Genomic DNA, 25,749 nt, shown 5'->3' with positions numbered 1-25,749 from the left:
AAGTCTAGTTAACATTTTTACAAAAACAAGTGATATAGTTCAGCCAGTGTGGCTCAGTGGTTGAGCATTGACCTATGAACCAAGAGGTCATGGGTTCAATTCCCAGTCCTGAGCACATGCCTGGGTTGCAGGCTCAATCCCCAGTGTGGGATGTGCGGGAGGCAGCTGAACAATGATTCTCTCTCATCATTGGTATTTCTATCTCTCCCTCTCCCTTCCTCTCTGAAATCAATAAAAATATATTTAAAAAAGAAGAAGTGCTATAGCAGTAACAACAATGAAGAAACTTTATTTATTCAAGGAAGTTTAATTCTCTGCTAGATGCAAGAAGCTATATGCCTAATATATTAAGAGACCCATGGATACACTGTCTCTGCTCTCTGAAGCTTGACATTCTTCATAAACTAAAGAAGCAAAAGTAAGAGGTAAATGTCCACAGAAAAGTTGACAAAACTCTGAATTTCTTCTTTTGGTTTTGTAGTAGAAATGTTAACTAATTTTAAGGTGTAGATATGAGGAAAAAATCCATATTTAAGAAGTAAGGGGTACAGATCAATTTAGAAGCAAAATAATGAAACATTAAGGCATTTGCTCTACTTAGCTTCAGAGCAGAGAACTCTCCTAGGGAACCCTGATAGAGCCAATGGAGGTGATGATAATGACTTCACAGAGCACCCGCAGTAGGTTAAGCATGATCTCTCACCACTACATCAACCTCGCCAGTAGGAATCACTGTGCCATTTCTCATTGAGGAAATGGGAGATTGGAGACATCGGATACAGTAGACGCAATGGGGTGTATGGCTCAGAATGCTGTTTTCTTCTGTGGAACAGCCCCCTACATGGGCTGAGCCTCCAGGATCGCCTCTAAAATGTGGCTCTGCTTATGATGGTGGCCAACTGGCAAGCAGGACCAGTTGGTTCATGGGGGGTGTATCTGACCAAAGTTGAGCCAGAGTCCTACCCTGGTATTTGCTACTGGAAGAATGTCACTGATTGAGCTGTGGCAACTGTTGCCAGCTCTGCTTCCCACCTTTGGGAAAATGCAGTTTTACAGTTTTACAAGCATGGAGCTGGCACACAGAGAGAAACTGAGGCAAGGCTGGGATCCCGACAGGCTCTGGGTCCCTGGGCCTGGGGCACTGAGATCTGGCTGCACCCCTAGCTAAGACACTCAAGAGTGCTTCCACCAGTCTGGCTGGCATAGGTCAGTGGTTGAGCATCAACCTATGAACCAGGAGGTCATAGTTTGATTTCCAATTAAGGCACATGCCTGGGTTTCGGGCTCAGTCCCCAGTGTGGGGTGCGTAGGAGGCAGCCAATCAATGATTCTCTCTCATCATTGATGTTTCTCTCTCTCTCTCCCTCTCCCTTCTTCTCTGAAATAAAAAAAATATATATAATAATAAAGGAGTACTTTCACCAAAACTCATTCCCAGCCCACCCCATCCCTCCCCCAAAGCTAGTTTGAATTGTAGTTTGGTCACTTAAAATGAGAAGTCCAAATACATGAAATAATTTTTCTAAGACTACATAGTTGATAAGCATAATAATGATAATTAATATTTCTATAACAATTTATAGCTTGTAAAGCAAGTTATCATGTAATAATTATTTAATAGTTATATTTTATAAATTGGGACAGAATATGATCCAGATTAAAAATACAAAAACACATTGCGGGTAAAGAATAATTGTTCTATTGTCTATATTGTAAGTCAGGAAAGTTGAAAAAAACAGGTGAAAGAAAGAAAAACGAAAATGTTAATGAATATGACCCCTTCTGGACCTACTGATACATATGGACCTACTGGACCCCACCTAATGGCTGCTCCTGTGAAGATTTTCATAGAAGAATGTTACAGCAATCTGATTCATATTCCTTTTTATAATAGTTCACCCCACTTAATTGGTAACTGAAACAAAGCCAGTTTTGAAAAAAGGAACAAATCCCCAAGTCTTGCAGAAATAAATCAATCTGTTATTATTTCTTGGTAAATGATTCAGTCTTTCATTTCTATTCCTTTCTTTTCAAATATACTATTAAGAATTTAAATTACTTAATTCCATGAACTATAAATCACAGCAATCCCTAATCCCGTTATGGTCTTAAGCAAAAGGGTGGTCTTTAGCAGGTCGGCTCCAGACAAGGTGTGATTGTGGTCTTGTTTCGATTTAAAATTCAAAGCTAAACTCCTCAGAGAGGAAAAAAATAAAAAATTGAAAGTAATGTATTAATTCACAAATTAAAGACTAAAAACAGACAGGAGTGGATCAAGATGGTCCAGAACACTTCTCAAATTCAACACCCAGTCCTATTGTTCAAAGGTCCAAATATATCATTAAAATATATTATTTAAAATATTTTTTCAAGCATCAGCCTCACTATTCTTCCAGTCATTCTTATTCAACATCTCAGGATCACCCCCTCCCTCTCCCTCAAAACCCAGTCTGGTGTGAACCACTGCCAGTTCTACTTCTGAATCGGCTACTGGCTCTTCTTGGGCAAAACAGTCCTTCCATGTGGTGCTGGCATGCCCCCCATCAGCTGCCGGGATGCACACCGGTGACCCTTTATTGGTCCCCAGTTCCACCCAGCTTTCTTTACTTCTCACCTTGTCTACTTCAATGGTTTCACGATTCCAGCATATTTCACCACACACACGCAAACTACACAAGAACAAAGGGGCTCAGTAGTAGTAACAGTAATAGTAGCATTTTTAAAAGAGCTCTCTTATCAAAGAGGTGAGAAAATTTAATATCTCTAAAAAGAAAATCACTAAGTCACTCTTTGGATATTTCTAAGAGTTAATGCAATAAAATATTCTGTTTCTGCCCTGAGGCAAGAAGAAACAGCTCTTCACAGGGACACATTATCACAGGAGATGCCCTACACCATTGTCTGACCTGGGGCAGCCACGAGCCACCAATACCAACACAGAGCACAGAGCTCCCTGGGACTTCAGACAGTTCATCCCAGAAGACCAGAGAGTCAGCTCCTTATCTCTGAGAAATTTTCTATCCTAAGGCCTTCTGTAAAAAAAATAATAATAATAATAACATCAATAATAATAATAGAACCATTACAGTGATTTAATCCATTATGGACAAAGATAACTCTTGATAACTCAAGAGGACTTTTCTTCCCTTTACCTGACTATTTTCAGAAGAAAAAATACAAAATTTCTATATGAAGAAACAGGAGCAAAATGAATTGCTAGAGTTCATGTCATCAGTCGCTTTTGGTGCGATTGGCACAGGGAGTTCTGGCAAAGGGCAGACAATCAAGGTGAAGATACAGTAGTGCACAGTCTGCTCAACTAATGCATGCAGTCCCCATGTGCAGCATGCTCTTCATATGTGTGCAGCCCTCATGGCAAACATAAGATGCAATGCATAGGAAAGCAACACTCCTTTAATGAAAGCTTGTCAGGACGCGTTTTCTCAATCGGGGGACACTGAGGACGAGTGTGACCATTGTCATGCCCTCAGATTGTATCCCCTTTCAAAGTGATCCTTTTTCTTGAAAGGTCTGGGAAATGCTGACTGCATAGTCCAAAAGGATAAGACACCAAGGGAAGAAAACCACATTCCAACTCACAGCTTCAGAAATGTCAGTAGTTATCCATCCCTATTCAGATCAAAGCTGGAAATCCTCTTACTAATAATAGTTCTCTTAAATAACTAAATGTGAAGATTTTGATCCATTGGGGACATCCTTTAGGAACATAAAGGAGACTTTTTTAGGTTGTGGGACTTCAGAAATATGGAAAGGAAGTAGAGAGCTGCTGCCTCTGGACATCAGGATTGCAATTCTTCATTTCAACAGGGTTTCAGGTCTGCTACCATGCAACTGTGCTCAAACACCCAAGTCCCTCCCACAAGGCTGGCTCTTCCCCCTGGGGACATGCAGTTAGGATACACAATCACTGGTTGGCCTCATGATGGAAATACCTTATCCTTGCTGGTTTGGCCAGCTGCTCTAAGGACCTGGACTCCTGGTGGTTTCATTAACACAAGGCCTTTCACCTCCTCTGCTATAGTTTTTCAACAACTCAGAAGGCATAACACTTTACTGGCCTCAGCTACGTAATGTCCACCTGACTCAATTTCACTTGGGCTCATGAATAAGAAAATAAAAGCTGCACTTGTCCTGGATGTTTTGAAAATAAGGTATGAAGATGTGCTAGGCAGGCAACAATCTTTCTCTACTGAGGAAAGAAGAGAGAAAATACTAGTGGAACATTAATGAATTGCAACATGAATTTTAAAATAGTGTTTTTACTACACAAGTAAAAGATGCTTATTGTGAAAAAATAGAAATGTAAATAAGCAAAAAATAAAATTTAATCATAGTCCTATCACTCACAGATAGTCACTGTTGATATTTTGCAGTGCATATCTCCAAAGTTTATACATACTTCTTTCCCTCTCTATATGTGTGTGAATATGTATATTTATGTATGCACTTATGTGTGTGTGTGTGTATTCACATGCACATGTAAACACACACATAAAAGAAAATGTTTACAAGAAACCCTTGACTCCTACTCAAACTCTTTCTCCTCTCTTGCATTCAGAAAAAGTGGCTCCCTAAAAAGCACTTTATGAGCAGTGTATGGTATACACGGCCCTTAACAGTACTGGTATTTCTACGAAAAATGGATCCAAGATTAGGGTTGTGACTCGGCTGCCCTTGATTGGTTTGTAAGCTGACATGAGAACAAAGGAGGCAGGGGCTCCTCAGCCCAAAAGTGAACTCGCACACACCTTGCCCCTGTGGCTCCTCTCCTTGCCCCTCTGGCTCCTCCCTGACTGTGTTCCTTGCAGTAAGTCAGCAGGGCACACAGCCAGACCAGGTGGCAGAGTGAAAGAACCCATGACTGGGATCTGAACTCATATATTGCTGTTATCTCATATGTTTACACCAATTGCATCAATAGTATCAACCTGAAGATGAAGTATTGTAGAGAGAAAGTAGGGGAGAGGAGTTGAAATCCTTCAAAAACCCTGTTTCTAGTTGATAAAAGCTCATCAAACCACTTTCTTCCTTCTCTGAGATCAAGTTTACTGCCACAATTTTAAAAATTAAAGGATGTACCTAAGTTTATATTCCACTAATGGTCCACATTATGGGAAAGTTTACATCAACTCTTGGAGACAAAAGTCTCTAGTCATTTTTTATTTTTTTTAAATATATATTTTATTGATTTTTTACAGAGAGGAAGAGAGAGGGATAGAGAGCTAGAAACATTGATGAGAGAGAAACATTGATCAGCTGCCTCCTGCACACCCCCCACTGGGGATGTGCCCGCAACCAAGGTACATGCCCTTGACCGGAATCGAACCCGGGACCCTTGAGTCCGCAGGCCGATGCTCTATCCACTGAGCCAAACCGGTTTCGGCTCTAGTCATTTTTTAAATAACATCCTTTCATACATATCTCATAAAACTAAAAACAGAAGATAAAATATCAAGAAAACTGCAAACATAAAAATTGTGGAGTGTAAGATGAGCCTACTTAAACATGTCTCAGCTTGGGACCAACTATTTTCTTCCACATCAAGTATCAAATACATCTGAAAATAAGGTATTGTCAGCTTACTGAACCAATCAAGGGCAGCCGAGTCACAATCCTAATCTTGGATCCATTTTTCGTAGAAATACCAGTACTGTTAAGGGCCGTATATACCATACACTGCTCATAAAGTGCTTTTCAGGGAGCCACTTTTTCTGAATACAATGATGAGAGAGAATCATTGATCGGCTGCCTCCTGCACACCCCACACTGGGGATCAAGCCTGCAACCTAGGCATGTGCCCTGACCAAGAATTAAACAGTGACCTCCTGGGTTCATAGGTCCACACTCAACCACTGAGCCATGCCAGCCAGAATAGGTTTTTAAAATATCACAAATGGTAAAGAAAATCACACTCTTTTACAATGCTATATGATGTGCTACCATATTAAACATGCATAAGTGAGCAGCAACCACTAACAACAAATCACAGGATGCTCATGATGAAATGGAACTGTCTGCTAGGTCCACTGGACAGACACCAATTTACACACTGCCTCCCCCGTAACGTCTTCGAGTTTACTCCAGAACACTGTACCTGCTCCCTCCTGTCAACACAGAGTGTTATCTTTGTCCCTTTAGACTGTGTGGAGGCATCTCTTGTAGTGCTGAGCTTACCTCTTCTATGGCTTCATGTGTATTCACAACCTTTCCAGCTGTGTGCAAGCTGAGTCCTGAATTGGATTTGGGGATTTGCATTTCTCCCAGGACTAAAATACAATGGCCATTCAATCAATATCCATTGCATGAAAAACCCTGTTTTCAGTGCCTGAGTTCAGAGAGTTGGACCTCTTGGGAGGGTGGAGGAGAGGCTGCCACTGGGACAGGGAGGTCTGCAGGTGTGTACACAAGTGCTAAGTAGAGTGCAACAAGGAAAACAAAAATGGAGAGAGAGACCACCCCTTAGAAGTTAGGTTGGATGGTGAGAAGGGGAAAGAATGGGATGTACCAGAACACACAGGCAGAGGACTAGCAAGTCCACAAGGGGTGGGTGAGGACGTGGAGCAAATTAGCTTGGTAAGAAGGGAGACCAGCACAAGGGATGGCGAACAATGAGGTAGGGAGGACAGGCGAGCGCGGGGCTGGTCTGCAGGAAAAGGAAGGGTGTGCTCAGAGTAATGAGCGTGCTAGCAATCAGAAAAAAATAAAAATAGAGGAAAACCATCTCCACGGTGACTGTAATATACCACTGTGGCATCGGTTAACAGGAGTGGCACAGGCACTTCTCTATACCTTTATGCAACCTGAAGAGAAACCAGAGTATTGCATTTACCTTTAAATGAATTCCTTTATTAGTAACTCTGCGGTGTCAAAGGAACAAAATAATTATGAATTCTGATTATCCTAAGAACTGTAATTTATCTTCTCTGGTGGGTAAAGAAAACATCCTGCACATCACTTAATGAATTACACTGACATGGTGCAGCCATCCGTTCAAATCATTGTGCTTATATTTCCATCACACACAAAAATCATACTGATCAATGCAATCGAGCAACCCAGCCCTGGGGGGTGACTTAAGAATTTCTCTACTCATTCACTCTGCACTTCCTGGTCCATGATTTTTGAAACTGCCAAATAGACCAAGTAAAGATGGTATTTTTTGTATGAAATTGAAAATCCATATATTCTTCCTCAAAGAAAATAGGGGGAATAGTATCTATTACACAGCAAAATTATGACTTCGTAATTAAACTGTATATTTTGTTCCTTTATTTCTAAGCAGCTGAAAGGATAAAATCTTTTTATTTCAGCTAAAGGAAGATGAACATGTGGGGAAAATAATAGGAACACTTTCCCACTGTATGCTCTTCTCAAGGCATTTCTCTCCTTTAAACATATCAAATCTGCTCCATCACTCACACATAGATGGAGAATTAACATCACAGCAAGAAAAAAGTTGTATGAAGTAGATGGTGAATTTTTTAAATAGGTTTTTCTTGCACATAGTGATTTTTCGGTCCAAAAAGTCAGGCGATCAGGTTATAGCATAGCCTGCATACATAGCTCTGAAAGAGTGAAGCATAACATAGAGTTCAGAAGTGACTTTTCCTTGAATGAGTACCAGGGAAACAGGCCATTCTCTTCTAAAAAGATGCAGCACTTTCAAGGTATTGACAGCAGCTTTCCACGAAGGAGAGAGCCACTTAGGCAGGATCAGGGCATGGGGTAAGTTTTGTGAAAACAGAGTCAGCACATTATTCTGAGGGCTAGTCGGTGCCCTTTGAAAATGTGCCCATTAAAGGCTACCTATAATTTTTGTGCAAAATTATTGCCACTCATAAGTAAGGCTTTCTAATGGAATTGTTGATGAGCTTAAGCACTCTATATGGGCTCATACTCTACCACTTTAATGGAAATCGTCAATTCCATGAGAGGGACAGTGCCACTTAGTTGGGAAATTGGAAATTTAATTTCAATCAGATGAACAAAAAATGATGAAGAATGCTTGAAGTGGTAGCATGAAAACAGCAGCGATTAAAAACGTTTGGAACCTTTGCTTACCCTTCAAAGGCATTTGTTGCCATGGTTTTTAAAGACCTCTGAAAGCTTCAGCTGTGTCCACAGGAGCTGCCAAGAAATGGGGGTTCTATACTGATTTTATTTGTTAAATGCATTTTGTCTTAATTATCCCCAAGATAAAGATTACTTGGCCAAAGGCAAGAAGAAGAGGGAGGAGAAGGAGGAGGAGGGGAGGAGGAGGAGGAGGAAGAAGAGGAGGAGGGGGAGGAGAAGGAGGGTTATTTCTTAGGTGGAAAGAACATGATTTGTTTTTCTGAGCCCTTTCTCAAATGCAAACATGCATGTGTGCACTCATAGCTGAGTCCCGTAGCATTAAAGAGTAAGAAACATACCTGGGTTGCAGGTTTGCTCCCGACTCCCGTCAAGGCACATCATGCAGGAGGCAATCAATCCATGTGTCTCTCTCAAGATGTTTCTCTGTTTCTTTCTCTCTCTCTCTCTCTCTCTCTCTCTCTCTCTCTCTCTCTCTCTCTCTTTTCCCTCCCCATCTCCATTTCTCCCTTCTACTCTCTCTGAAAAGCAGTGGGGAAAAATCCTCAGGTGAAGATTAATAAAAAATAAGAAAATAAAAAGTTTTATTATAAATGCTTTCTTGTGAAAATTACATGAGAGCTCATGTGTATACACATGAAAACTCTTCTGTCCTTCAGCCTCAATAGTCTTACTTCTCTGTTGCACAACATGCGTGTTCTCACAGGATGGGGAGTAAAAAATAATAGGAGAAATAATGGAAGGATTAGGCCAGCTCTGGGTCAGAAAAGATGTCTATGGACTTCCACAGTATGAATAATTTGGGGGGGAAATCTTGGTTTTTTTGTGCGTGTTTTTTTTATGAAAATGCTTATAATTGCTCCTGCCGTTTACTATTTGTGCAGCTTAATATGTTGGTATCAGCATGTTCTCTCTCAAATCGGTAAGTTCCTGGAGACCAGTGTTTGGTCCTATTGGGCTAATTTGTGATTTTCCTGTTTAGAAGGGAATTGAATGTACACTTTTAATAACAGCAGAATTTTGTTAAGATCCAGGGAACTGTTATTATTATGAAAAGCAAGGGGAAGTCTGGGGAGTTACTTCTCCATTATTAATAATGGACAACCTCTGGGTAGTATTTAAGCCATTCTTTGTACTGTGTCTTTAAAATTAATTGAGGAAACTGATTCAACTCCTCCCATCCCCACCCCCAACTGTTTGCAGAGTACTGATTCTGTCTCTGTACCTGCTGGATAATTCGATCTCCATAGCCAACTATCATGTCAAACTCAGTATGTCTAGAATTGAACTCATCCTATCCCGCCTCTAACTGACCTTCCTCTTGATCTTCCCAGTTCAGAGTATGATATCATCATTCTCCCTCTGTTTTTGAACCTCTTTAACTCCTTTGTTTTCCAGATATCCCATACTGAATTATGTTCAAGTACTGTAGATTCTTTCTTTATAATGCCCTTCATCTTACTCCCTTTTCACCCAGTTCACAAATACCAAAAGTCCAGATTTTTAGTATCTCTAAGATATTTGAACATTAGCCAAATTAGTCTTCATGCTTCTATTCTCTCCCTTCTCTGGTCTTTCCTATATGCCCCTGGCAAGATATGTTAATTAAAGACTGTCTTGTTGTCTATCTTCATGACTGAATAAACATAATGGTTTTGTGTTGACTAAAGCAAATGGATCCTCACATTCCTTTCATCCTGTTATTTATTCATTGAGTGATGCTTATAAGGCTTTGATTTGGGCCTTACCTTTGAGGCACTCCCAGTTAGTAAAGACGATATATGAGTACCTGCTATGCTAAGCAATGGGAGCAAAGTAATATGGACCACGGGAGAGAAAGACTCCAGCATTGACATCAGAGAAGGCTTGCGGACAGTTGCTTTTGACTGGGAAAGAAGAAATTGTATAGGTAGATCTGGAAAGAAATTCCCAGCAAAGAAGTGGAATGGTCATATTTGGGTAACAGCAAGTAGTCCAGTCTAAAGAAAGAGTTTACTTCAGAAGTTGAAACAGTTACTTTAAAACAATTGGAAAGACCGTCTAAAGCGAGATTGAGGAACTCTTTGAACAGCGGTCTAAGGATCATTCCATGGGTCATGGAAGCCATGAAAGGACTCTGTACAAAGTATTGACATGATTAGAGATTTGCTTAAGAATGTTAATAGACTGACAGTGAGCAGAGTGGCATTGAAAAAGGAAAAACAAAGAAGCAAATGGCTTAAATCAGGGATGGGGAACCTTTTTTCTGCCAAGGGCCATTTGGATATTTATAATATCATTCATGCACCATACAAAATTATCAACTTAAAAATTAGCCTGCTAGATTTGGTCGAACATTTTATTAGCTCCCCCTAATGCCTTGGCAGGGCCAGACGAAAGTTAATGGGGTTAACTCTGAGGAATGGGAATTGGATAGATAGACATTTAAGAGATAGACTCAACAGAACTACACAGTGGTCCCAATGGGAAACAGCAGGGCTGCCAAAGTGCAAAGATAAAAATACTGACTCCAAGTGTTAAGTGTGGGTGCCTGAGGGAATGGTGTGGGAACTGATATAAGCAGAGGGGGAGGGGGAGGAATAAGCACAAGTAGCCAGGAGAAGTAGCTAGTGTCCGCTGAAGACACACAGGACTCACTACAAAGCAAGGTTGGAGCAGGAGCTAGATCTGAGAGATGTTTGCATAGCCCTAACACTTTAGGTCGTAAATATTGCTCCCTAGGGCTGTCATTACAAAGTACCACAAATGAGTAACTTGAACAGCATCAAGTGTTGACACACAGTGCTGGAGGCTAAAAGTCTGAAATTAAGGCATCAGCAGGGCCCACTCCTTCTAAAACCTGTAGGAAATAACCCTTCCTTGCCTCTTTCTGGCTTCTGGTGGTTGACCAGCAATCCTTGGGGTTCCTTGGCCTCCTGCTACAGCATTCCAGTCTCCCTCTCCGTCATCTTAGGGCATCCTTCTCCCAATCTCTGTGCCCAAATTTCCCTCTTCATATAAGGATATTATTAGTCATATTTAATTATGACTTCATATGAACTAATTACATCTGCAATTACTCTATTTCCACATTCTGAGTCCTGGGAGTTAAGACTTCAATATATTTGGGTATGGGAGGGGAGACAATTCAATCCATAAACATATATGTATGAGATAGCCTAGGACAGTGGTCGGCAAACTCATTAGTCAACAGAGCCAAATATCAACAGTACAACAATTGAAATTTCTTTTGAGAGCCAAATTTTTTAAACTTAAACTTCTTCTAACGCCACTTCTTCAAAATAGACTCGCCCAAGCTGTGGTATTTTGTGGAAAAGCCACACTCAAGGGGCCAAAGAGCCACATGTGGCTCGCGAGCCGCAGTTTGCCAACCACAGGCCTAGGACACTAGGCGGAGGAGAAAATGAGAAAGTGATAGGAGCAGAGATTACAGATGCTGGAGAATGCCTACAGTGGAGAGCTGAAGAGGGAACATAAAGAGGCAGAGAGAGGACAGTTAAGTCCCTTCTTCTCTCGTGGATAATTTACTCAATTTCCACTGAATGTATCTTGGTTTATGCTACTTCACATTTCTGGAATTCTTTTCCAGACTTCTTATTGCCTATGAAATAGAAGGGAAATAGAAGTTTTAGGGAAAACTTCTCCGAGAAAGTGATCTTGGGCAGAGATCTGAATGACAAGAAGTCAGCCAAGATGCACGTGTTGCAAGCAAAGGGAAAAGGAGAACCACATGTGTGAAGGTCTCAAGGAAGGAACGGGTTGGTGCACTGGGGGACGAGGAAGGCCAGTGTGGCTGGAGTGGGAGGAGGAGTAGTAAGCACAAGTAGGATCAGGTGTAGTATTTTAAACCATAGAAAACAATCTGGACTTTAAGTGCAGTGAGAGTTTCAACTGCAAGACCTAATGACTGGAATAACATCTCTCAAAGATCTCTCCCATCATTGCATGGAGACCAGACTATAGGGGGCACGTGTGGAATGTGGAGACCAAAGATTTCGTATTTTTGTGTGCATATATTACCAGGCTCTCCATTTTGAGCCATATCTCTGAAAGGACTTCTGAGATAAAATAGTTCTGTAACGGCAGGGCAGCCTCCACTTCTCCCTATCCTCTGGCCTCTTCCATTCATGAGCGCGCATGTCAATCCAGAAGGTGACTAGAAATGGGAAACTAAACATAAAATCTAAAATCCATCATGGCTGAGCAAAGGTGAGTCCTTAAGCATAAAGGAGCTAAATTCTCTTTTAATAATGCTCGGCAAAGTGAATGAAGCTAGCTGAACGGCCTAAATGTCTTCAGAAATAAGTCTCTGCTTACCCTGGGCAGCTGTTGAAGGAGCTATCCAGGGTGCTGGATTGTCTCACCCTGATGCCTTCGAAGGCCCAGCAGATCAGGCTGACATTTATCTTTGTTGGATTTAAGGCCCCTACTACATTGAACCATAACCAGACCCCACCCTGAAACCATGTCCTCCTGAACTTAGCTAACCTTTAAGCCAACACCTGTCTTTGACCATGTCTGTTTGATCTAAGCATCTTCTATATACATCTTAGAGAGAGATTATATGAAGTGGCAGCATAGTGAGGGATAGTTTGAGCCTGCACTGTGCCTCATGACCATTTGAAATAATATGCAATAAGCAGTGTGCTCAGTGGAGTCCTTTTTCTTGGAATAATACTCAAAGTTGTACCTGGCCACTGAACCAAATCTGCTTATATAACTCTTCCAAGAGTCTCTGCCCACAACACATCTTAACAGACGCAGCTTCTCCACCTGCAATGATTAATACAGTCATAGACTATCCAATTTCACCCCCTCCCTTAAGCAGTATCCTTGACATTTAAGGGGGGGGGAAGCATGTTCCATTGGAGGCCATTACTCAATTTCTTGAGTAATCAGGTTTGTACACCAAGTAGTGGATGAAAATTTGTATGCTTTCAAGTCAAACACTTTACCTCTTCAGCTGAAACACTTAGAGCACTAGAGTAATCTGATGGATACTCACTTCTAAGCTCTTTTCTTAAGTAACAAGAAAAACAGGGAGAGCTATTGCATCTCCAGAACTTCCTACCTGCATGCCAGACCCTTCACTGTCCTTGACTAGGCTTGAGGGGCAATGTAATTTATAAAGAGCCAGGGAAGTTCAGAAAAACTTTTTAGTTGCAAGTTTTCAAGGCTCTGATGAGAAAATGGGACTAAAACCCATCAAACTCGCTCTGGTATGTCCCTCTTATATGCACAAAGAAAGCAAATACATGGACAAATCATTTAAGTAAAAAGGAAATAAATTACTTTGTTCTTACATAGTGTAAGACTAAACACATGGCCCAGAAATGTCTTTGTTTAATCTAATGGTAAAAATTTTTTTGTTAATTTTTATTCACAGAACTCCCCAAACTCTATCTCACCTCCTGGACTTTGTTCCTCTGCTCATTCCTGTGACTGAACACTCATCCCCTCCTTCACTTTCCTCACTTGGCTCATCCCTCAGGTCTCATTTTAAATCAGGACACCTTCTCCGAGCTTGACTCCACCCCCGCGAGGACCGAGTGAAGTTTGGACTCCTGGAAGAACCTGCACTCACCCTCACCCTGGCACTTGTTACACTGCAAGCTAATTGCCAGTTTCTTTGTAAGCTCTATGAGGGTAAGGACCATGTCTGTCCTATAATTGTCTCTACAAGGCCTTGCACAGTGCTTTGCCAAATAGAGGCAACTGATGAACAACTAAATGAGTGAGTGAACATCATCTTTAAGGTCCCTCCATATCTCTAAAAGCTAAAAACTCTGCCTTATTTCTAGGCTTCGTCCAGAATTTTGGACTCATATTCATCTCATTTAAAACAACTTAAAACTCATTTAAATTTGAGTTAATGCCATACCATAAGCTATTATTTTCATAAGCTATTATTTCCTTCATTGATTTTTTAAGTTATTTTTCCTGTGTTTTCTGTTCTCATGTCTTAATTCTTGGAGACAATATTAATTTTGATGTGAAGTTACATAGTTCATTCCTAAATGATGATAATTATGACAAAAATAATCTGTAAGAATATTGGTATTGTTACTTGGAGGAGGGTCATTTCTACTTTCAATCTCGGTAATGTTACATATATAACTGACAATATTTTCTCTTCTTATTTTCATCTATTGCTTTCCTTATCGTTATAATACAGTAGCACTTTATCTATACTGAGTTATTCTCTGCTTACCTCATGAGAACAAGTACCTTTGCCTTCCTAGTAAATTTCCCAAATAAATTCTAAATTTTGTGGGATGATAGATTGTGTGTCACACATATTTTTATTTCACTCAGAACATCTAGCACAAATGCAGAGTAAGTTCTCAATAAACATGAATAATCAACATTAGACTTAGAAACCATCTATTCCCTTTCATTCATTAAATCAGGAGTCAGTAAGCTGTGGCCCACAGGATAGGTCTGATCAGTTAGTTAAGTGACTTTGTATATAAAGTTTTATTGCCACACACCATTTATTTACATACTGTCTATGGCTTCTTGCAGGCCACAGTGCCAGAGCTGAGTAGCTGCAACAGAGACTGTATGGCTTGCAAAGCCTAAAACAGTTACATCCAGTCCTTTAACAGAAAAACTTTGCTGACTGATGCGCTAAACCATTTCTCCTGCTGAGGGAACTCAGCCTCAGATAAATGACTTGTCCAATTTTATAGTTGAACCTACCCACCTACCCTACTTCTGTCAAATGATTTTTCACTACCAGATTAAATACTTGGAGAACATAATGGTATTTTAGATTATATTAAATCAAATGAACAGTAAAACATCAGTGGCAAAAGACTTTAAAGGGCTTATACTAACCTAAACCAAAATATAAATGTATTTTTTCTAAATCAAGATAGTAACAGCTAAATAATATGTTGTTATTTACACATATGTATACATGTTTTTGTATATATAAATATACATGCATACATATGTATTTCTAAATATATGTATAGATATTTATGTATGTATATACTAGTATACTTGTTTATATATGTAAAACAAAAACTATCAGAAAATATCAGTGATTTTATTAAAATCCAAGAAAAAAGCCCAAGACTTACAGTATTTTCTAAGATATTGAAAGTAATAATTGTCCAAAAAAAATGCTTTTAAAAGGGACCAACTTGACCTCACATACTACTCTATTAGATATGAACAGCTTTAAAAATAAATAAATAAATAAATAAATAATAAATAAATAAATAAATAAATAAATAAAAAGTCCATCCTACTAGCAATGGAAGGGAAAATAGTGTGTCCCACCCCCCGGCTTTCATCCAAATCAGGGCAACAGAGAAACTACAGCAGATGAGGAACTCCAACTGAAATATTCCTAGTATTTATATACTAAACTTGCTTAAGCTGGAAAGGTAAAGGAGGCAGAACAGAGAAAAATGCTCCACTGTTAAGACACAAAGCGATGCAGTGAGCCTACACTGCTGTCAGAGCCCTGTTCCTGGTAAAGAAAGGATCTTTAGTATGGCTAGTTTATGTAGTAAAAGTGATCGTGGCTTCCCCCAGGGTACCCTCTAAATGCAAATAAACACTACCGGAGTCGAGATAAAATGCAGCGGGCAGCACATCCGAGAAGCTGTATTTGGGAAACTACACACAAGAAAAGGACCAAGGCACACAGGCAAAGGAAATGTTATGGGGAGAAACTTAATAACTGTTGGGTACAGCATGATAGGTGCTTGACCCTATGGCAAGTCACCAGTTACTGGTTCTTCTTGTTTTAGCAAAAGGTCATTTTATCTATTGAGATAACAAAGATGGAAGAAGAGCCTTAAAAGGCTTATACTAACTTAAACCAAAACATAAATATAATTTTTCTAAGTTAAGTTAGTATCAGCTAAATAATATGTTGTTATGTTAGCATTGGTCTGGAGCAAAGATCAGAACAGACTACTCATCAGGACCGAGCCCAAGTGGAGAGGTATCTATGGACAGCCGATTAATATCACACTGTATCCTATCAGCCTAGTTGCCAGCAACCCATAGACCTCTACCAGCCATCCCCCAATCACTCTGAGCCCCAGTTACTGAAACCCTCTGCCTGTAAAGTTGGTCAAGACTCTCTGGATCTTGCCAAATGGAAGAAGCATAAGAACTCAATGGCAGCTTCCCTGAGCTCCTATCTCTTCTCCATATTTCTAATAAAGATTCCAGGGGATCTACTGGGTTTTAGGGTTTTGTGCAAGTGGCTGGTCATATGTCTTCCTTCCTCTGTTGCTTCCCATCTTAGGATTCAAAATGGAATTTGTTGTTTTCAACACACTATTACCTTGAATACTTCTCTTGAAGAAGGCCTTACAGCCCTCGCAGGACCAGACTCCATAATGGTAGCCTGAAGCATAGTCATTGCAGACAGCACAGTAGCGCGTCTCCTTGGCAGACTCCACGGCCAAGCTGCCCTTGTCACCGCTGCTGGCCAATCTCTCTCTGCCACCCTGGCGCCGATTATCTGAATTTGGCCTGTGAGAGAGAGAGAGAGAGAGAGAGAGAGAGAGAGAGAGAGAAGAGTGAATCCATTAACATTATAAAAGCAAAACATGTACTCTCTCCTCTAAAGTATGAGAGGCTAAGGTGATGCAGCAGATCCACTTTATTCTGACATTTTGAAATAATGAATCATAATGTAAGCTAATCTTTCTTATCTCTTGCCGTCTGTCGCAGCAAAAGGTGTTTGCCTATTATATTAACCTTGAGGGGAAATTGTCTATTGCAAACTTGTTTAAAAAATGAGCTGCCTGCACCGGAATATATTATCCAGAAAAATGACAAAATGAATTAGCTGGTTTCTAATAGACTTATTCATTGGGGTTTTTTCAGGGATTCACAATTAACTCAGCACCATTAGAGACCAAAGCTTATTCCAATTCCAGATCACACGAAGGGTCTTTAGGAAATAGAGACAAAGCATCAAACAACTGAGACATCTGCAACTCCAATGAACTGATGCAAACATAGCACATGTGTAGAAAGATAAACCAGATTTTATGCCATTGTTACCATGTAACCCTAGATATCAGCTTTTATAACTTGACTATTATTGAGGATACTATTCAATATTTCTCTGTAAGAACATGCAGAATGAAGAAAGCAGAACATGGATGATTGCATCAACCTTCAAAGGTTTTGTGAAGAAAGCATATCCCAGAAAGAAAAGTGAGAACCAAGGAAATCGAGGAGTAAAAAGTTTTAAGGAAGTAGAAAACTTAAGGAGAGAGTGATCAATAGCGCCAAATGGGGCAGAAAATCCAATAAAACGAGGACTGATAGAGGGAAGTTGGATTTGACAAAGAGGACACTTAGCAAGAAGTTTTGGTAGATAGTGTGGGCACAAGCGAAAATCCAGTGGGTGGAAAAGTGGATGGAGTATAAGGAAACGAAAAGGAGTGAAGGCCATTCCTTTGAGAACTCAATGAGAGTGGGAAGGGAAAGATAGGGTGGTCACTAAAGAATATAAAAACAAGCAAGGAATTTTAGGATGCAAGAGACCTGAGAAAGTCTCATGTAGATTGAAGGAATGGGTCCGCAGAGAGGAAATGGTTGAGGGTACACAGAGGGGAAAAGTAGAGCAGATGAGATTGAAAGCACAGGTAGAAGGAACAACCCCAATGAAGATACCTTGAAGACTGAGAGAAAAAGGTAAGAGAATTAGTAGGTGAAACTAACTTTGCATTAACCAGTATAGGAGCAGAAATTACAGCAATCCAGGACTTGTTATGTGCAACCAAATGTGGCATAGGAAAACTGAGAGCATAATGTCTAGAGCCCAGCATAGTGCCTGTTATATAATTGTTACTCAATAGATATTTAAATGAATAAATAGAATGTTCCAGGGTGTGTGTGTGGGGGGGGGGGGGTAGGAAAGAGAGTGAGAGAAATAGAAAGATGTTGGAAGAATAGGTGGAGTAAAGGTTCCTGTAAAATAAAATAAAAAAAGAAAAGAAACCTAGGATGAGATAGAGTGAATTAAAGATAGAGCTTCCAGGGTCTTTCGGTTAAGGAAGCTCATGCTTCCTGCTTCCAGCCCGCACCCAAATAAACAGACCACACTGTCTTTCACTGGCCCTCCCCTTTGTAAGTCCTGCCTTCCCTTTCAGCTCGAATTGTATAACCCTTCCCTGCCCTTCGCACTTGTTGATATTGTCCACAATTTTGTGCCGATGGTTCTCAAACTACCCTTGCCATAAAATTCACCAAGTACCGGCTTCTTGGGTTGAGTGTGTCTGACTTTGCCATTTTTTTCCCCATTCTAAATGACTTAGCTCTTAGGTTGGCAGCCTCAAATAGGAGTCCTTTACTTCTTAATATCCTTAGAGAGCACTGACTTGCCATTTTCAAGTCTAGTTCAGATTCTGTGGCCCGTGTCTCCCCATTTCATCACCATGCTGTCCAACTCCTTCCTATTCCCAAGAACTTCAAATCTTTTTACTGTTTGTTTACTAATTTCTCATGCATGATTCAGGACAGTAGAAAGCAGCTGTGAATATTTAACTATACAAGTTTAGTGCTTTGGGGGGTGAAGAGGGTGGTTAGCAAGCATGACATTGACAGATTCAGTGCTTTATAAATTTTAGTAAGTATTGTAACCCCAGTATGCAGCTCAGAGTCCAGCACATAACAGGTATTTAATACATGATTATTGAATGAATGAATGAATGAATGAATGAATGAATAGTATATGCATTGGCAAAATTTCCAAGATGTCAGGTATCTTTCACCCACTCCCGCATGATAAAATACTGCATTTTCTAAAATGGTGGTTAAGATTAACATAACATAAAATTTATCATTTTTACCATTTTTAAGTGTATGTATAGTTCAGTAACATTAAGTATATTCACATCAGAGCACAACCAATCTTTATAACTTTTCCATCTAACAAAACTGAAATTCTATACCCATTAAAAACTGCTCATTTTCTTCATTTCCTCCACCCACAAGGCCCTGGCAACCACCATTGTACTTTCTGTCTCTATGCAGTTGTCTAGACTAGATAAGTACTCATGTAAGTGGAATCACATAGTATTTGTCTTCTTGTGACTGACTTATTTCACTTAGTATAATGTCCTCAAGGTCATTCCATGTTGCAATACATTTCAGAATTTCCTTTCATTTTAAGGCTGAATAATATTCCAATGTATGCACATACCACATTTTGTTTGTCCGTTCATCCAGCTATGGACTTGGGTTGCTTCTATCTTTGGCTTTCGTGATTAATGTTGCTATGAACATGGATGTTCAAATATCTCTATGAGACCCAGCTTTCAATTTTTGTGGCTATATAGACCCAAAAGTGGAACAGCTAGATTATAAGGTAAATTATATTTTTAATTTTTTGAGAACTGCCATATTGTTTGCCATAATGGCTGCACTATTTTACTCCCCCATTTCCAAGGGGTCCAATTTCTCTGCATCCATTGTTTTTTTGGTTTTATTCTGTTTTTTAATAGTAGCCATCCTAATGGGTGTGAGGTGACTGCTGTAATTTAAGGTCACCTTTTGCATAAATTCCTCTCTTCCAGCCAGTCCCAATCCCCACACACTTGAAATAATTTAGCCCTGTTCTGAACCCAATAGAAGGTTTGTGTTCACTTTCTGCAACTTGCTACCCTACTCCTTCAATTGTACATGCTAAGTTCCTTGTGCTTTATTCATCTTTAGAACCCCCAGTGTTCACAGCATAGTGCCTCGTCCACAATAGGTCCCAATAAATATTGATATCAAATGAATTAATCAACAACTGAACCAATAAAATAATAATGTCACAGTATAAATGGAATAAGGAAATATTATCCTTTAAAGTATTAGTGAGAGATATAATAGAAAAGACCATGTTCCCCAGATCTAGTGGAGATGTTTGCACTACACTTTTGTCTACACTATATCTTTGAGATGGCCCTGGAATACTAAAACTCCACTGCAGACATAGGGCCTAAAACCAGAAGGCATCCAAAAAGGGAAGAGAAATTACACAGGTCATATTTCCTCTCCATAAAGCAACTTTTTAATCCCACTTGGAAATTCATGTATCTAACATTGCCGGTTGTCACGTTAGCCAAGCCCTTCTCTATGAAGACTCCCAAGGTGCAATGTCACCAAGATGACTATCATCCAGATCAAGCTGAAAGGCAGTGAGATATCTCATTGGTTGCAGAGCCCTGTGGGACCTTGAAATATGTTCAGATTGTCTTGAGTAACCATTAGGCCAAGCTAATTTGGCACAACTGCCTCTAGACAGAGAACTGTGTCCTCACAATGCAGACTAACTTGGCCTAATATCTGTCCTGGAAAGGAACAAAGTGTGAGGTGTCCATATCTGGACTCAGAGCAAGCCACCTGTGGTTAGATCAGTCCCCAGCCATAAGCCTTTAGGGGTCCTGGACTCATCTCTTCCTGCTGCCCTCTACCTACCCTGGCCTGAGTGCACCTGTCCTAGACCTGCCATTTCGGGCTTCACGTCTCTTTGGTAGAAAGTGCTTATATCATATTAGGGCAATCTTTCTTTCTCACACCCAGCCTCAGAGGCCCTTTGCTTTCTCCTGATTTTTATAGGGCCAAATTAACTACTTTCATTTTCATGTTCTTAAGGTCTTCAGGACCCGCCTTCCCAATAAGAGGCTTCAGAAACCCTAACCATACCCCTAGTCCTTTATTCTAAGTGCAGATTTAACTAATTCTTTAGCCATATTGCTATAACATCTCCCTCTTTGCAAAATTCTCATCACTTTCTCACTGAATCTTTATAGGTGTTCATCCTGGGTAGTTTCTCATAAGACTCAGACAAGAAGTCAACTAGTTTACCAAGCTACATATTAAGAGATTAAATGTTCTTCAGCCTTACAGATACCTTTAAAGATTCTCTAAAAAGAACTAGAGCAGAAATTTAAGCAAGAAATGGAGAGATGTTTTGCATCAATGAATTAACACATCATTACTCTGAGGCACACAGTGGCAAAGAACAGAGCAATGGTAGAGAAAAAGATGACAGAACGTGAAAGATCAGACAAAATACAACATCACTGCCCCTATGGGAACTGGAAACTCAAGTGGCTCAATTTAGTTCCATTTTCATTACATCAATGGACTACTAAACATTTCCAAATGGATGCCCCACAGATATCACAGACTTAATATGATTAAGAGATGTCTGAAGGCATTCGAATTGAATCCTGAGAGTGAACACTCTTGGACCAAGTAAAAGCAGACCATAATAAAAACTATTTTCCAGAAAGATTTCCATTAATCAAAGGGTAAGTTTGAAGCTCAACGTAATCAAATACTGTTGTTTTTCCAACCATAAATCATAGTACCAGCCATCCAAAAGCATATTCTCCTGATTGGCCAAGCATTTTTAAAAATTTTAAGAGCCTTAGTTTCTAGAGGAAACATTTTTTTATAAAATCAAATTAAAAGAACCAACAGATGTCCAGCCCCTAGAAATGCAGTATAATTACTAGCTGGTGGACAACTTCAAGAGGCTCCCTCTCCAAAGGCAGTCCTCAAAGTTATGTGCACGCAAAGTTTCCTACACCTTCTTTTCATGACACTTACCACATTTTCTAGTCCTCTATTTGAGTGATTATTGACAAATATATTCCCTCTAATAAACAGTAAATTCCACAAAGTCAGGGACCATGCCTCATTTGTTTCCAATTTTAACCAAAACACAGTAGATCCTTGATAAATATTTGCTAAATGTACCTCCTACATCTAACCCATCATCAAATTTAGTCAATTATTTCTTCAAAACACCATGCCTATTCTTCTTTGAATCCATTATTTTCATCATTTTTGCCTGAGAGATCAATACGCCACATCTGAATTACTAGAATTAGTCTCCTGCCCCCCATCATTCCTCAAACCCATCTTGCCAGCCACTGCCAAGAGAGTCATCATAAAATACAATATTGGTCATTCAATTACTTCTTATTGTCTTTATCTGTGGATCATTATCTTTGGCAGGGGGTGGGGGGTAGAATTATGGACCAGTTTGAGAATACTGTGAAACACTGAAACTATATTTTCTAGAAAACACACATAAAACACACTCTCAAACTTCTGCCTACAATTTTAGGGGAGTTCTAAACCAGGAGAACTCAAGTTTTTTAAAAAAAAAAACATGAACATAGAAAGAATTAAGCCCAAATTCTTGAATTCCTTGCTCCGATCAGTATTAGTCTCTTTGTAGCTCCCTAAGCAAAATTTTAACAAATCCACCCTGAGAATTGCTTGCACTATGCTCCCAAGATAGTCACTGCCTCCCATCACCCATACACATCTCATTTATCGTATATAACCAAGCTTCAGCTCCCCATCACCCACAGGCTTAAGTATATCAACTCATACTGGCTCAACTTTGAATTCTTACACCACTTAAAAGTCTTCACCACTCCTCCTGACACTTAGTTAGACCCTGGCTTATATTTATCTGGCAACTACTCACCCCGGTTTCCTTTGCAATGTTTTCTTCCTCCACCAGGTTCCCAAATGACTCTGTTCCCCAGGGTTCTTCCCTCGGCCCTCTGCCATCCTCAGCGGACATTTTCTCTTTGCAGGAAGCCCAGCCCTGTGTGTGGCCACAACCAACTGCCATCCAACTCCCCTCTCCTGGACCTCAGACCTAGATGTAATTACCCACTCTGGAATACCTCTAGAATAACCCAAAGAAACCTCAAACTGAATGTGTGCCAAACCAAACTCAGTATCTTTCCCCAGAAGCCTGCCTCCACTCCTGCATACCCATTTGGGTCCTATGGCCCTATAGTTCACCTGAGGCATTCAAGCATACTCTTCCCTCTGCCTGGAACACCCTTTCTCACATCTGAATAATTCCTATTAATCTTCCAGTTTGAAACTGAAACTTCAGCTGATGATGCCTTGCCATACTAGCAGTCAGCAGATATGCGTCACTGCAGATTGCCCAGGACCAAACCAGAGAGGGTTGGGCCTGCAATACCACCATTTGTCCACCATCCAGAACTGAAATATCATTGCTGTTATGAACACATAAACAACTGTTGGACATAGAAACCGGGACTCAAAAGAACTGTTGGCCCAGAAAGAATCTCACTATAGACTGATTCATTTGCCTCTCAGCATAACTATTATTGCTTGTCTCATTTTAAGTTCCTATAAGTGTATTCCTAGTATCACATGAGCTCACTCATCTAGGGGAAAAGATGAACAACATAGACTGATGAACAAGAACAGCATTGATCAGACTGTCAGACCTCAGAGGGAAGGTAGGGGAGGGTGGGGACAAGGGAGATAGATCAACCAAAGGACTTGTGTGCTTGCATATGAGCCTAACCAGTGATCATGGACAACAGGGGGCGGGGGACATGCGTGTGGGGGGTTTGGGAAGGGAACGGGGGAAGGGGGTTGATGACAAATATGTGATACCTTAATCAATAAAGTAATTAAAAAATAAAAAAATAAAAAATAAAAAGAAACTGAAACTTCATTTCATCCAGGGAGCTTTGCTGACCTCCCTGAACTAGGTTAGATACACCCTGAACTGCCTCTATTGAAGCAGAGGTCTTTTACTCCCTGCGGTACTGTGATGTATAATAAGACACATATATTTGGTCTTTATCCCTGTTTCTTACACAGAGCTCCTCAGACCCTTAGAATTTCCTAAGTTATGAGACAGAGAAAAGTGTTTCTCTCTCTTTTAAAAAAAAAAAAAATCCTCACCCTCTTATACTGGTTAGTGTTTTGTTTTTTCTTTATAGCATTCACTTCTCCCTGACATTGAACCACATTTTAATTGTTTTATTGTGTGTCTTCCCCACTAGAGTGTAAGCTTCATTTCCCCAGCACCCTGAAGAAAGCCTGGCATAGAAATAATGGTTAAATAAACAAGTGCATAAATAAATGATGGATGCAATGGACTAACATTTTGCTGTGCTCTGTTTAAGTATCTATCTGACCCCATACACCACAACCTCCACCACGGCTGGGACTGTGGTCTCCCAGCTCTTTACAAAGCACAGTCGGATGCATAGTTAAGTGATGAATAAATATTTGCCATCTGAATAACTACACAGACATGGTGAATCTTCTCAAAAGTCTTCCCTACTCCATGCCTTCCCACATCACAAACCCATCCCCCACCCTAAAGCAAGAGCAGAAAGGACTCCTGCGTGCAATCCTTCGTGTCTCCTCAACATCTATGATAGAGCTTCTGGTCATCTTTGACCTCAAGAAAATACATTATTAAAGATGTACAGATTTTGCTTTAAATCTTTAAGGTACTCTTGTGCCTCCTGAAGTCCATGAATGGTCCCCCTAAATGACTTTCAGACTAAGACCCTCCAGCTTAGAGGAGAAAAGCAGACTCCCGTAAGCCACTGTGACCCAGCTTCTGTCCCATCCCCAGCCCTATCTCTCTCTGCGATGGTTGATTTTTATGTGTCACCCTTCCCTAGCCAAGCTAGTACATCCTTGGGCCTTTGCCCACACTGTTTCCTATCATGGCCTAAAAGCAAAATCTCCTACCGTGAAAATGCCCCCTTCCCAAGTAGCAGCCACTGACTTTCTCAATAGAATCCACAAATGTTCCTAGGACATCAAATATGTAACTATCCTGAAGTCCTCCTCCTCATTGTGTGTTCACAGTGAGTCCCCAGAAAGAGATCCTGTTATAGTCACCTCTGCTTCCCAGTTTGCAGCACAGTACTGACAAATGGTAAGTATTCCATAGCCAATTTTTAAGTGAGTAAAATTATATGTTCCAGCCCTAACTGGTTTGGCTCAGTGGATAAAGCATCGGCCTGTGGACTCAAGGGTCCCAGGTTCGATTCCGGTCAAGGGCATGTACCTTGGTTGCAGGCATATACTGAGTGGGGAGTGTGCAGGAGGCAGCTGATGGATGTTTCTCTCTCATCGATGTTTCTAACTCTCTATCCCTCTCCCTTCCTCTCTGTAAAATACATTTTTAAAAAGTATATGTTCTATATTGTATGTCTTGTTCGCCCAACTAGGATGTAAACTCTTCAAGAGTATTGAAACTATATTTTAAGCATTTTTTATCACCCCCAAGGCACCTGGTGGCCAATAAATACTTACTGGATAAATTAATCAATAAAGAATTAATAATAACTTTGCAAGAGGCATAGCTGAATCTATTGCAATAAAAGAATACTGTATCAAGCTGCAAAGTCAACTGATGATGGCTGTGTATGTACCAATGTCCAAGCCAATCTGAGTGTATTCTTTTGTGTACCTCTCTCTGCTTTAAATATCAATGTGGGGGGTATTTTTTTTAATCCTTACCAGATGATATTTTTCCATTGATCTCTAGAGAATGGAAGGGAGGGAGAAGGGGAAGAGAGAGAGAGAGAGAGAGAGAGAGAGAGAGAGAGAGATCAATATGAGAGAGACACATTAATTGGGTGCTTCCCACACGAGCCTCAACCAGGACTGGTGATTGAACCTGCAACTGAGGTACATGTCCTTGACTGGGAATTAAACCCATGGTCTACGGGCTGATGGTATAACCATTGAGCAAACTGGCCAGGGCTAAATATCAATGTTTAAGTGGGCTTTATAAAGCTATAAGTGGTTCATGGCTATGCCAGTATTTATCTGTGGGGATTTCTATTCTCTATGTAATTT

At 40.2% G+C, this 25,749-nt stretch overlaps 1 protein-coding gene across 1 annotated transcript in view; it reads right to left on the bottom strand.

Annotated features, from left to right (window-relative positions):
• Positions 1-25,749, bottom strand: part of ESR1 (estrogen receptor 1) — a 222,016-nt gene that overhangs the window by 170,535 nt on the left and 25,732 nt on the right. The window contains exon 2 of the mRNA XM_008158585.3: positions 16,403-16,593. Coding sequence (XP_008156807.2) covers positions 16,403-16,593 — 191 coding nt within the window. The remainder of the gene's footprint in view (positions 1-16,402; positions 16,594-25,749) is intronic.

Source organism: Eptesicus fuscus, chromosome 10, assembly GCF_027574615.1.
Source record: "Eptesicus fuscus isolate TK198812 chromosome 10, DD_ASM_mEF_20220401, whole genome shotgun sequence".
Classification (NCBI taxonomy): domain Eukaryota; kingdom Metazoa; phylum Chordata; class Mammalia; order Chiroptera; family Vespertilionidae; genus Eptesicus; species Eptesicus fuscus.
The sequence above is the reverse complement of the archived record's forward strand: the minus strand, read 5'-3'. Positions and strand labels throughout refer to the sequence as shown.